Source organism: Gadus macrocephalus, chromosome 15 (genome assembly GCF_031168955.1).
Source record: "Gadus macrocephalus chromosome 15, ASM3116895v1".
In the NCBI taxonomy this organism is placed as follows: Eukaryota; Metazoa; Chordata; class Actinopteri; order Gadiformes; family Gadidae; genus Gadus; species Gadus macrocephalus.
Window position 1 is genome coordinate 18,846,270 of NC_082396.1, and position 14,190 is coordinate 18,860,459.

A 14,190-nucleotide genomic window follows, 5' to 3' on the forward strand; every position below is an offset into this window, starting at 1 on the left:
TATGTTCCCTCTCCAATGTTTCCGGCCCCATATGTCGTTTCCCTCGACATCGCTGGATGGCTTGAATAACAACACACTGGGAAAAATCCCATGCAGCAACATGAAGCCAAAGACACCCTGTCCCCTCCTAAAATGAGATTTTTATGAACTTGCAATCCAGGTGGGAAGCTACTGTTCAAATTGACTTGAGATGCTCATCTGCAGCGTTATGTTGCAATACGTATATGAAAACGTTCTCGAAAGGGACAGCTGCTTCAGGTTCCATGGGGTGTACATTATCAAAGTTTTGACACAGTCTGCCCACACAGACAAGGGGGTCAAATCACCTTGGAAACGTCTCTTCTTCTTGAGGAGACAAACCTCACAAACTTTTACAGGTGCACTATTGGTCCACGGTAGCTTCACAGTCAAGGAGTTTCTATCGCAGGGTAGTCAGGTTGGAGAACACATTATTGGCAAATAGCTCCCAGCCCTAAAGGACACCTACCACACCCTCAGAAAAGGATTATTAAGGACTCCCACCACCCGTCAAACAAAACGGCATACCTCTTGCGGCAATACCAGCAGGCCTACATTCGTTGTCACATTGGCAGACGAGCAGACTGAAGTTTCTATCTGTAGAGCCGTCAGGCATCTCAATCGTCTGTGATTTCTTACATTCACGTGTCACTTTAGAACCGTATTAACCGTAATGCCTCATAATCTGGCAACTTTTACTTTGCACGCAACTGGATCAGCACATAATTGTCTATTTTGTCCAGTTATATTATAACCCTGTAATATACTCATTGCTTTCCAGATTATTTATCTTTATGTATTGATACATAAAAAAGATTCTGCCTTAAATAGGTAGGTACTAACCTTACGTTAAATTAAATAAAAGACTTGAATCTGAATTTGAACGGATGATGTTCGTTCTGCTCCATGGGCGGGGCTTAAACTTTGGGGACAATGTTCAAATGTATTAAAGTGCACCAACGGGAACAGAGACCACATTGCTCCGTGCACATGCTATCGGGTTGGATCCGTCATGTGGACGTTTATATCTGCTGTGTTCACCAGAGCGTGTTTTATTCTTGTATCGCTGGTAGGAGTCTGTAGAGTGGCATGGGTCAAGAAAAACCCTTACTACTGGCTTCTGACGCTCCTCTTCCTACCTCAAGTCGCCGAGATGGTGGTCACCATGACAAGGAGAAGAGGAAAAGATTATAAATGGTAAGATTTGCAGTTAAATTCCTTTCTCTTCCTTTTTTTTTATTTTTTTATTTTTATTTTTTATACAAATGTTCTTTGTTGTAGCCGGTCCATAGCTGGATGTCGTCGTCCCCCCCCCTGCAGGGAGACCCTTATCTTTTCACCAAAGGAGATCAGGCCATCCACAAATTACAATAGAGAGGTTTCCATGGGATTCTTTTTCGAATTATCTGATATTTTGTATTTTGTGTCAAGTGTCACCTCACTGGGCTCCAGATTTGGTCGCACATTCGACCAAAATATTTAATGGTGCGACTAATATTTTTTATAGGTAGCACTGGTGCAGACGATGCCCGGGTGAAATTTTTTTTCCTTCCATCTCTCTGTGTTCTCCTGTAACCAAACACACACTCATGGTTGTGATCGAAACCCGGTTCTATCAAGGACCCGGTTCCACTTTTTTCAAAACCCGAAAATCATTAACGTTTGGGCTTATCGGTACCACTATCGAGTCCCGTCGTTCATTTATTCATTTTTTTTGTCCCGTAGGTCCTAATGTAATGTAATGTTGTGTCCCTCGAGTCGCGTAACGGCATTTAGATCGAATCAATTCAATCACTGCAGCGTGTCCACCAATGTTTTTGAAGGGAATTGTAAGCAAACAGGTATTACAAGTAAAACAAGTGAAGTCTTGCAGTTAACTTTTCTCGCGAGGATGGCTGAACGTGCGAAAAGGGCGAAAATCATTTATTGTAATGGGGGGAACACATCTCAATGGCCAAGCACATTAGCATTGTGCATCAAATAAAGACCAAATGACCTTCGACTGTCTCCGAGTTGAAAAGACTCTGTCTCCTCCTTCTCCTGTCGCACCACAGACGGGCCCGTCTTAAACTACAACCCCCCCTCAAACTACGAGCGGTAATCGCACCCACAGACATTGGAGGGGGTAGCCTACCTGGAGCTACCTCCTCAGAGAGTCAGGGGCCATTTGAGGGTACTGGTTGAATGTAGGTTTTTGTGTTTTCTAGTATTTTAGATTTTGTTTGCCTTCGAAGTAACACATGCAAACCGTGTGCGTGCCACAGCGCATATGTTCCAAATGTTTATTTTTTGTTAACTGGGTCACCAAAAAAGTGCTTGTAGGCCTAATGAAGCCGCCGGCTACGATCGAACATTCTCCAGTGGATGCAAGTCCGTTAATAGGACTATTTTAAACTTTCTGTTGTAAAAGCCTCTATATACTCAGCCAATATTGCTCTTTGTATGATAGGAGGCCGATGAAAATCTTGGTCCGGACGTGGATGGGTCATCTGAAAGGACTGAGATGTGCTCAGCATCTCCAAAAGTATAGATAAAACTACCATTTGCAAAAAACGAAGGGCTACGCAAATAGTCTGGAGTGAACTTAAGCCAGGTCCTCGATTGGTAGTGTTGGCTATGTAAGGCTGGAGAAGGCTATTTAAATATATTAAAGATTTGCGCGAGAATCTATATCTCTCCAGCAAAAAGTCATCAGATATGCCAAGATGTTGAGCCGTGGTCTTATTAATCGCTCCCGGTGGATTGCACGAATAATTTGCGCTCCGATGTCAACGGGCCTCATCAAAACGGCATGCCATTGTGAACACATGAAATCTGCGGTGAACGCGGGTGTAAATACCCAAAATCGCGTTATGTTCCAAACCTAACCTGCGCAAAACCTGCTCCGACCAGGTTTGATTCAGAGCATATAGTATAGCATACTATATGCTATACTATATGCTATACTATAGTAACTATACCGTGTTCCTTTTGGAACGAAAAACCTATTACCGCAAACCCTGGGTTAACTTACCCGGTAATGTGATAAAACCGGCTTTGTGGAATACCCCATCGGTGTGCAATAAACAGGTGCAAAAAAACAAAAAAAACAACAACAACATATATATATAAGCATATGTAAGTATATATAAGTTTAATATATATAATATATATATAAGCAGCGCTAAAGTTTAAATTAATATTCTTCTGTCCTTACTAAAAAGGGGAGTTATTATAAAGTGCAATTTGTCATGGTCTGTCGTGTTTTGGTGTGTTTCCCTCCTGTGTTGATTACTGTTCCCTCCCCTAATGTGTCTCAGCTGTTCCTCGTTGTGTTTGTTACTTAAGCCCTTGTCTTTCCTTTGTTCCTCGTGCTGTCATTATGGTTTGTTGGTCCTGCGTGCTACCTGTGGCTACCTGTGGCTACCTGTGGCTACCTGTGGCTACCTGTGGCTACCTGTGGCTACCTGTGGCTACCTGTGGCTACCTGTGGCTACCTGTGGCTACCTGTGGCTACCTGTGGCTACCTGTGGCTACCTGTGGCTACCTGTGGCTACCTGTGGCTACCTGTGGCTACCTGTGGCTACCTGTGGCTACCTGTGGCTACCTGTGGCTACCTGTGGCTACCTGTGGCTACCTGTGTTCCCTTACTCCTTGCTCCTTGCTCCTTGCCTTAGCCTTTTGGCAGAAATAAAGTGCCGTTTCCTTTACCCGTCTGCATCTGGGTCCTACCTGCCTGCCTGCACCCGCAACTCCTAACAGAATGACAGCACCAAGTTTGGATTTGTTGGTGACGATAATCCTAGCTATGGATGGCTGGGAGAACATTCCCAGCAGGAAGGAGCAGGAGGCTGTGTTGGGGCGTATGTGCAGGGCTGTTGCGTCAAGGCCAGAGTTGGAGGACGCCTTACCCGAGTGGGCAGTCGAGCTGCTCAACCCCACAACCTTTTGGCCGGAGAGCTACATGCCACTGCCACCGGACTTTGGTGACCGGCCTAAGCCTCCACGCTCCTGTTCTCGGCCTCTGCCTCCGGTCCCAAGCTACCTGCCTCTGCCCCCGGTTCCCAGCTACCAGCCTCTGCCCCCGGTTCCCCGCTACCAGCCTCTGCCCCCGGTTCCCCGCTACCAGCCTCATGCCCCCGGTTCCCCGCTACCAGCCTCTGCCCCCGGTCCCCAGCTACCAGCCTCCTCCCTTCCGGACAATCAGAGTGGGGGTGGTGAGTTTGGGGTACCACCCGGTTCCTCCTGGCACTCCAGCTTCCGCACTGACTCCAGTCCCCGAGCCCTGTCCGGTTCCTGAGCCCACTCCTCGCCTTCCAGAGGGGGACCGGCCTCTTCCCCTGCCTGAGGAGGTCCGCCCTGCGCTTCTGCCTGTGGAGGTCCGCCCTCTGCTCCTGCCGGAGGTGGCCCGCCCTCCAGACCGTCCAGGGGAGGCACGCCCTCCGCTCCTGCCTGAGGGGGCCCGCCCCCTGCTCCTGCCGGAGGGGGCCCGCCCTCCAGACCGTCCAGGGGAGGCACGCCCTCCGCTCCTGCCTGTGGGGTCCTCCTCCACTCCTTCCCGAGGGGGTTCCTCTTCAAGGCCTTCCAGAGGGGTCCCGCCTTCCAAACCTTTTGGAAGGGGCACGCCCTCTTCCTCCAGAGGGGACCAGCCCTCTACCTTGCCTTCCTGAGGGGTCCCGCCTTCCAGAGGGGGTCCGCCCTCTACCTCGCCTACCTCCAGAGGGGACCAGCCCTCTACCTTGTCCTCCAGAGGGGTTCCGCCCTCTACCTGGCCTTCCTCCAGAGGGGACCCGCCTTCCTCCAGAGGGGGTCCGCCCTCTACCTGGCCTTCCTCCAGAGGGGACCCGCCCTCTACCTGGCCTTCCTCCTGAGGGAACCCGCGCTCTACCTGGCCTTCCTCCTGAAGGTAACCCGCGCTCTACCTGGCCTTCCTCCTGAGGGGACCCGCCCTCTACCTGGCCTTCCTCCTGAGGGGACCCGCCCTCTACCTGGCCTTCCTCCTGAGGGGACCCGCCCTCTACCTCACCTTCCTCCTGAGGGGACCCGCCCTCTACCTCACCTTCCTCCTGTGGGGACCCGCCCTCTACCTCGCCTTCGCCGGCCTCCTGAAGGGTTCCGCCTTCACCGCTGCCGGCATTCAGAGGGGTTTCTTTGCCGCTGCCGGCCTCCTGAGGGACTGAGCCCTCATCGTCCTTGCCGCCGGCCTCCTGAAGGGTTCCGCCTTCACTCTGCCTCTGCTTGCCCCCCAGGTCGTCCGCCTGAGGCTCCCTGCCATGCCCTGGGGCAGTTTTCTGGCCGCCCGCCTGACATCCCTCCGCTCTGCCCCAGTCCATTTATTTTTTTCATTCCCTCCTCCTGGCTCCCCTCCACCCACCCATCTTGGGTTTGACTTTCTTCGTTTTTTTGCTTGTCGTGGGTCGCCTGGGAGTCGACCCTTAAGGGGGGGGGGACTGTCATGGTCTGTCGTGTTTTGGTGTGTTTCCCTCCTGTGTTGATTACTGTTCCCTCCCCTAATGTGTCTCAGCTGTTCCTCGTTGTGTTTGTTACTTAAGCCCTTGTCTTTCTTTGTTCCTCGTGCTGTCATTATGGTTTGTTGGTCCTGCGTGCTCTCTGTGGCTACCTGTGTTCCCTTACTCCTTGCTCCTTGCTCCTTGCCTCTGCCTTTTGGCAGAAATAAAGTGCCGTTTCCTTTACCCGTCTGCATCTGGGTCCTACCTGCCTGCCTGCACCCGCAACTCCTAACACAATTGCAGTAGGTAAAAAAGTATTCTTAAATCTGTCCTTTCTGTAGCTAAGCTGTCGTAGCCTCCCACTAAAAACACTCTTGTTTACTCACTAGATTGTGCAAGGGATGCGTGTTATCGTCCATAATACTCAACAATTTCTGTACCATCCTTATCTCCATCACCACCTCCAGGGACAGCAGTCCCCAGCACATAGCCAGCCCTTCTAATCAGCTTGTTAAAGGGAAACTTCACCCATTTCCATTAAGCTTTGTATCGTTAGAAACCCACTCATATTTTTGAATGGTCGTGCATCATTGCCTTATTTTCTGGAGAGATCTGTATCGATCTCCAACACTTCCTGTTTAAGATGACGCAATATGACGATTTTTGTGTAGAAGTAAATAGGAAGTGTAAGAGGGGATGTTTCTCGTAAGACTACAACCACTAGTCCCACCCCCTCTAGGGGGTGGGACCCACTGACGCTAGAGACCTATTAGAGCAGTGCCAGTGGGTGGGGGTGGGACTTCACCAGCAGAAACTAACATCCACAGCGTCTGAAGCTAAGCTAACAGAGGCTGTTGATAAAACTGAAGTATAATGGCGGAAGGTACTGGATCTGACAAAGAAGATGGCACCATGCAAAAGTTCACCATTTCATAAGAAATACAAACGAGGACTAATTCACTGAGTTCACCAACTAATACTCTTTACTAGAAATGTTGTGTGAAATGATTTTCAAGCAGTCTTGCGGTATCAGCTGGGTAGATGGAACAGCGAGGCGTCCGATAGGCGGAGATCTAGATCAGCGGGAGTGGCCAGCGAAGCTGTGCATCGTGGTGCATGGTGGGAGTTGTCTTCAATCCACAAGCGCCAAAAAGTCACTTTCTGCCTTTTCTCGGTCAAGACGGCACCAAATTAGAATTTTATTTTATTATTCGACTACATATAGGACCCAATTTCAATACATATTCATGCCTCCACCAGTGAAATGCTCCTTTAAGCTTTTTAGAGTCACAAGCCCTGATACCGCTGCCCCAACTGATGGCTGCAAAGAAAATGGCACTTGCCACAACAGACTGATAAAACGTACATAACAATTTCATGCACACATTAAAAGCCCTTAGCTTCCTCAAGAAGAAGAGTCTGCTCTGACCCTTGTAGACAGCCTCCGTTTGTTGCTTCCAGTCCAGTTTATTGTTCATGTGCACACCCAGATATTTATAGCGCCCTAGTACCACCTGCACTTTATCCCCAAGGATAGAGATGGTGCTTAGCTCAGGCCTGGCCCTCCTGAAGTCCACCACCATTTCCTTGGTCTTTGTAACATTTAAAACAAGGTGGTTTTCTCCGTTCCATGCAACAAAGTTATCCACCAGCTGCCTGTATTCTGTCTCATCTCCACCACTGATACACCCCACTACCGCACTATCGTCTGAGAACTTTTGTAAATGACAAGCCTCAGTTATACTGGAAGTCTGAGGTGTATAGTGAGAAAAGGAAAGGGGAAAGCACAGTCCCCGGTGGCGCTCCTGTGCCCCTGACTGCCTGCCCAGAAACAGACCTCCCCAGCCTCACAAACTGGGGTCTGTCATTCAGGTAATCCATGATCCATGATATTGTGGTGGTGTCTACCTGTATCAGAAATTAGTATAGTTTATATTTGAAGACGGACACTGAAGGGGCTAGCCTGACATGAAGAGGGAGTTCGTTCCACAGTTTGGGGCAAATGACTGCAAAAGCCCGATCACCCCTGCTCTTAAGTCTTGACGGAGGGATGGTGAGTAGTAATTAGTCATTGGACCTCAGGGCCCTCGGGGGAGCGTATGTTGTTAGGAGGTCAGAAATGTAAGGTGAAGTTTTCATTCATTCATTTAATTTCATTCAATTTTATTTCATCACACATAACTACAGGCTATATATTATATTTTAACAATTTAAAAACGGAACCAGATCTGGAAGCTGGGTTTCTAGTTCAATCCCTGGCTCCTCCTAGCTGAGTGTCAAGCTTGCCCTGAGACACCTTAACGAGCTGGCTGTCGCCTTGCATACTTGATTCCGCTGTTTGGTGTGAATGTGTGGCGGAATTAGTGAATGTTAGGCAATATTGTACAGTGGGTCTATAAAAAGCCCTATATAAATGCAATCCATTCACCATTTATTTCCACCTCGTACTCGTAGCCTTGCTAAAAGTTGTGTTGGATGTTCTCCAGGTATTCTCCAGCCATTCTTCTGTTCCTCATCAGCATCATTCCCTCCATCTGGATCCTGGAGCTCCATCACCACCAGAACATTTCCAATGAGCCACAGGTGATCCCTGCAGAGAAACTAGCAAACCAAGATCCCATGAACCATGACTGTCAGTAGCCGCATTCATTTTAGCGTAAATTTTTGTGGATAAATACTAAGAAGAACATTAATAATATAATTCATGATAGTGATACGACCGTTGAATCAACACAGCAATTCATGTGGTTAATTCTGTCAGCTATCTGTAATAAGCTAATATCCACCAGTCACTATCTGTAATAAGCTAATATCCACCACTCACTGTATGCATTAAGCTAGTACCTACCACTGACGGTCTATCTGTAATAAGTTAATATCCACCACTCACTGTCTGTAATAAGCTAATATCCACCACTCACTGTCTGTAATAAGCCAATATCAACCACTCACTGTATGTAATAAGCTAATAGCTACCACTCACTGTCTGTAATAAGCTTATAGCCACAAACACTTACCTTCTGTAATAAGCTATGGATACCAATTACTCACAGTATGTGAGCCTGTAAATGGAATGCATTTTGACTTTTAATAAGTGCTGAGAAGATTGTTGTATGAATGTCATCCATTCACATATTTCTTTTCATCTTCATAGTGCAACCGTCTGGACTCATGGGCGGCTCTCCGAGATTCTTTCAATGGTCAGAACGTAACTTCGCAAAATATCACCTCCATAAATGTAAGTTAAAGCGGTTGAAGTCTTCAGGTCCAATAAATGCAATGTAGAAGTCACTGACTTCAATAGGATATTTGTAGGTCAGTTTTGGCCTCATGGCCTGGCAGTTGGCCCAATAATGCGATTGGATGGTGTAATGAGGATGAGTCATCTGGGTAGAAGAATCCAGCAGATTTATTCTCACATACATATCAGTAAATCAATCGAATTACCCCAGAATAGTAGACCGACCAGCGTTATATAGGCACACAGGAAAATACCTTGGCTTAACCATTGGATCTGTAAATCAACTAAACAAACTACATTTATTCACATAGTTTGACTTATATTTATATATAGTATGTGTGGATGATGGCTGGTTTAAACGAGTCTGATTGGATTAAATGAAGAAAAATACTTTTTTCCATTGTAGAATATATATATTTTTCAACTCACACTCCTCCGGTCCCTTCTGATTTTTTCCTCCCGGTATATTAAATGGTGCACGGACCCCGGGAAGTCTTTCCCCCCTAACACCTTAGGAGTTGGAGACAAGAAGGTAAACAATTGATTAAAACTTATATTAATATTGTATAACCATGTTTGTGTCTATTTCCATATCTCTCTCTCGCTTTCTGTCTATATACCTGCAAATAAATAAATATATATATATATATAGAGAGAGAGAGGGAGGGATTATCAGTCTACTTCACTCTAGGCCACTCCCCGCTCTATACGCATGTCATTGGCCAAAAGAGACGGGAGCGAGAAGAGCCGCAGTCATGCCTTGCTGTGCAGTTGGTTGCATAAACCCTTTTAATAAGACTGATTATCCCATTTATTCTACTTCTTGCTTGCCAACATGATAAAACAATTCAAATACTTTGATAATTATGCTTTTTCTTATTCGTATTGCATGCTAATTAAATGTATGCTCTGTTTGAGTTCATCTCCCTTAAAAAGTAGTCCCCTTTAATTACGATCGATCAAACAAGTTTTTGACACCTCGAAGGGCATTATCCCGCTTATACCATGGTCACTTGCCAAGGAAAATAAATTAAGATCATTCATTTAAATTTTCATGCGTTTTACAATCCAAATATAAAGTTTTTCACATAAATAGGACGGATCGTAGCTACGACTTGGCAACGGGAGGTATTCTAGTCCGCTGAGCTATGAGCCAGACAGCTAACGTTATGAATTGTACATATTTATAATTCGAAATCCGTCCCAGCCTTTATACCACAGATACTCTAGGGTCTATATACCGTAATCTTCGGACTATAAGCCGCGCCTTTTTTCCCATTTTTCGATTCTGCGGCTTATATAACGGTGCGGCTAATCTATGGATTTTTACAGCTAACGGCCACTCTTTTTGCTGGGATTTGTTTGTTTTTATTAGCAGTTTATTTGTTTATATTAGCGTGACGAGACGACCGAAAGCGGGACATTTTGCGATGAAAACAATATCCGGAGTTTGAGATCTCAATCATGGGATATTGCCCAATATCCCGAGATAGTGATCCAATCAAATTGTGCCATCTTAGGAGGTTCACGCGTAGCATATACTAATTCTACATATCTCTGTATCGATGCATCTCTATATATATATATCCATATCGCTCTATTAATGTATACGTACAAGCATATGCATATGTTTATCTTCATCTATATCTCTGTATCTATCACTTCTCATTGCATGGTTTGAGCACCACTAAATATCGCCTTTCTATTACAGGGAATGCGATCGTGGACTTCTTGAATGGAACAATAATAATAATATTTTTAAAACAGTTAATCAACTGTGACAACTTCCATCGAGGCTCACACTCAGAAGAGATCAAAAACACAACAACAACAATCAAAAAAGTTGGCAACAACTGTTTTGCCTTCTAAAGTACTAGAAGGCACGATGACCATCATTCCATGCATTCCTGTGGTTGACAGAGAGTAATTGAGTAACTATCAGGAAGACCCCGGTAACCCAGAACTCCAGTCGTTACAGGGTCGCTACACTACCCCCTCAAGAGATAGATCCTTGCACCGAGTGACCAAAGTCTCAGGAGCGATCTGGAAAACCACCTCTGCCTTCACGGGCCTGGGGACAAGGGAGAAAGTACAGGGGATTCAACCGCAGGATGGGGGGGATGATAAAGAGGGGACCGGAAACACTGTCATCAGGGCATCCTGCGTTGCCTCAGGGGGCTGAGCAGGATGTGAGGGGAGAAGGAGTGGGAGGCAATAACAGTGTTACAGAGCCCCCTCTGTTAGGAGCTAGTCGGCCTCTATTTACCTTCCTACCCTTGGGTAGGAACCCGCTGCATCTTGTAAACAACCTCGTCCAACTTCTCCAGTACTCTGCAGTGATCCACCCACTGGCTGTCAAGCTTAGGAAACTGACCCTTCTTCCACTGGGGGCTGTGGACCCAGACTAGCTCTGCAGCTAGAAAGTGTGCCTCACACCGGCACACTGAGGCGGTCCTGAAGCCTCCACCAGGACATCCACTATCGTCTCTGCCTCCTGGCCTGGGAGGGAGAACGCCTCTGGCCACTTCCTGAAATTGTCTATGGTGGAGAGGGATGGAAGTTACTCCTGAGTGAAGCAACTGATCCACAACATCCAGCCTCACTCTTTCCATTGGTACCCGCACTGGAAACTGTTGGGAGTGGTGCAAGCAAAATGAGCCCTTGCTTGACGTACAGGGGTAACAGCGGCGGCAAAAGTCTGCAACGTTTCTCCTGAACTGAGCCCAGTAAAAGCTCTGGCGGAGATGGCAGTGTGTCTTTGTGACTCGAAAGTGCCCTGACCCTGCTGCTCCATGCATGGACTTAAGCAGGCCCTTGGGGACCACTACCTGTCACCTCTCCTAACCCGCGGCTGGCTCCTTTCATGCCCGCTGCATCGCACTCTCATGAAGACGTAAAGCCCCAAACGTGGACCACCGCCCCATGGTCTTCATGGAGAACACGGCCACCTCTTCCCAGGGTGGTCGTTGTTGTGCCATCACCACCCTTCTGTCCTGTCCTGTCCTGTCCTGCTGCTGTGCCCCCTCTGCCACATCCACTGTCTTGGCTCCTGGCAGATGAACACCTCCACCTGTCGCACTGCAGCACAATCCCTCCTCAACCTCACACAGCTCTCTCTCTCATGGGTCTCCCTCCACTAACAGAAACACCTGGAAAGCTCCCACTAAAGCCCCATAGCTGCGTCTACCCTCCGATACAATGACAATACAGAATTAACGACATCGCATTGGTAACGGAGCACACCTCTGTTACATGGACAAACCCCCACGACTTCTTAATTATCAAACATAAGAATTTGAGAGAGCAAAAGCGAGCAAAGATAGCAAACATAGCTAGTGGTTATTGATGGCCTAGTGCCGCTGGATTTGCTTCATTGGGAAACAATGCCGCTGGATTTGCTTCATTGAAAAACATCCAGGGCACTGAGATGACACTCAAAAGATCATTAGCAAATGGGGATACTCTCCTAAAAAAAGGCAAGTAATAATGTAAGTCACGGAAGAGGTTTGTGTCATAAATGCAGACAAAAAGTCGGCACAAAGACGACGGCTAAGGCAAAAGTCAGATCACTGACAAAAAAGCAGAGAACTGTGAACAAAATAGATATATTTCAAAAAAGAACCAAGTTTCTACGATTAATGATATTAATAAATTTGATATTGAAGTGGTTTTCTTTGATTATATTGACCCAAATTCGATCCAACTATCCAATCTTCAAAATTACAAAAATGTGACGTCTGTTTTGTATTATTTGATTTAAGTTTAACATTTCTAACTAAATCCTTCAAGGATTCCTTCAATGTGCGTCTGGACAAGTTTATCTCGGCAGTATGCTCCAAAGAGTGGATCCTGGGTCTCCACATGACCCAGCTCATCCTGCTGATCGTGGGCAAGTGGTTCCTCCCCATAGGGGGCGGAGTCACCAGGGACGAGCTGTCTCAGCTTCTCCTCATATTCGTTGGAACTGCGGCAGACATCCTAGAATTCACCAGTGAGACACCATCACTTGGGTACACACACACACACACACACACACACACACACACACACACACACACACACACACACACACACACACACACACACACACACACAAAGATTTCCCAATCACCCAATTCCTTATAACTCTGAGTCACATGTCTGACCACACTATAATGCTGGATCTTACTTTCCACCTTTTTGCCCCTCTACTCCAGATCCAAAGACAGCTTTCAGTTGATCTACATGACCCTGGCGGTCTGGACCTGGAGCATGTTGCAATTCCCACTACATCTATCCGGTGTGTGTGTGTGTGTGTGTGTGTGTGTGTGTGTGTGTGTGTGTGTGTGTGTGTGTGTGTGTGTGTGTGTGTGTGTGTGTGTGTGGGGGGGGCCAAGTTCTAAACTTCAGCCAAGTTCTAAACTGATTGTTTAAATTGACCCAGATCGGGAGAGGCTATTCACCAAAACATCATAATTGCTAGAGTTATTGGTGTACAAGGAGCATATGTATACAATTAAGCACATAAACAAAGAATATAAACGTGTGCACATCTTGGGACAACCTCATCAATCCGATCTGGGGAATTAAATAAAGACTGGACCCAGCCCTTCTGTGTGTTGCTTCCTCTAGCGACCGGGGTCGACACAAAGCAGGAAGGACGACAGGACAGAAAGTCTGCATTCACTTTTCTTTGTTGTGTCATATTTAATTTTAAACATGTGCTTCACCTGCACCATTAACTCTACCAAAGCAATGATGATGTTTGGGTAAATAGCCTCTCCCATTCTGGGACGATCAGTTTTTACTTGGCAATGTCAAACTGTTTAGTGGATATTAAGTGCCGTTATATTTACTGAATTATCCATTTGTATTCATGTTTGTACTCCCTGAACCTAGCTAAGCTTGTTTACTTTTCTTGGTAAGGGGACATATATGTAAGGGGGCTTTGAGTAGTTTAGAAGCTTGTATTATTAAGTGAGTTTGTTTTTGTAAACGATGGGCGTATTCACAACTGCCTTGTTTGGTTCGAACCAAACCAAAAAAATCGCTGGTGCGGACCTTCTGGGCTGGTGTGAATACGAACCTTCGAACACTGGTGCGGACCAAACAGCCGGTCCAAGACCTAGCCGGAGAGGTGGTCTTGGTTCGCTTCCAAACAAACCCTGGTGCGGTTCACTTGAGATGTAAAAGCGCCGCGCTCGGCCCGACCCGGTTCTAAAAATAATATGCCTTTTTGGACGCAACAGTCTCCCATTGCTGCTTGTTTTTTTATTTATATTGTTTGATTAGGGCGGTAATTTCAAAGATCAACGTCACGTTATCAGACCGGCATCACGTTATCAGATCCGTTAAAAATGAGTCGTGGCTCAACATGGAGCAAAGAGGAGACGAAATGTCTGGTGTGAATACGCCCTTAGACTCTTTGGCAGGGTCACTGTTGTGACAGTGACCCTGCCGGGGACCCCAACAGTAACGGTTCAACCATCTCTCCATTCACTGTTTATCACTGAGGTTGAAGCT

General features: G+C 46.7%; 1 protein-coding gene across 2 annotated transcripts in view; it reads left to right on the forward strand.

Annotated features, from left to right (window-relative positions):
• The first annotated feature begins 947 nt into the window (after positions 1-947).
• LOC132472981 (transmembrane protein 26-like) overlaps positions 948-14,190 on the forward strand; it is a 277,070-nt gene continuing 263,827 nt past the window's right edge. For both annotated transcript variants that reach the window (XR_009529233.1, XM_060072885.1), the window contains exons 1-5: positions 948-1,215; positions 7,934-8,030; positions 8,602-8,685; positions 12,478-12,698; positions 12,885-12,967. Coding sequence is in view for 1 of the 2 variants with exons in the window: in XM_060072885.1 (XP_059928868.1) it covers positions 1,031-1,215; positions 7,934-8,030; positions 8,602-8,685; positions 12,478-12,698; positions 12,885-12,967 (670 nt within the window). In the remaining variant the exon portion in view is untranslated. The remainder of the gene's footprint in view (positions 1,216-7,933; positions 8,031-8,601; positions 8,686-12,477; positions 12,699-12,884; positions 12,968-14,190) is intronic.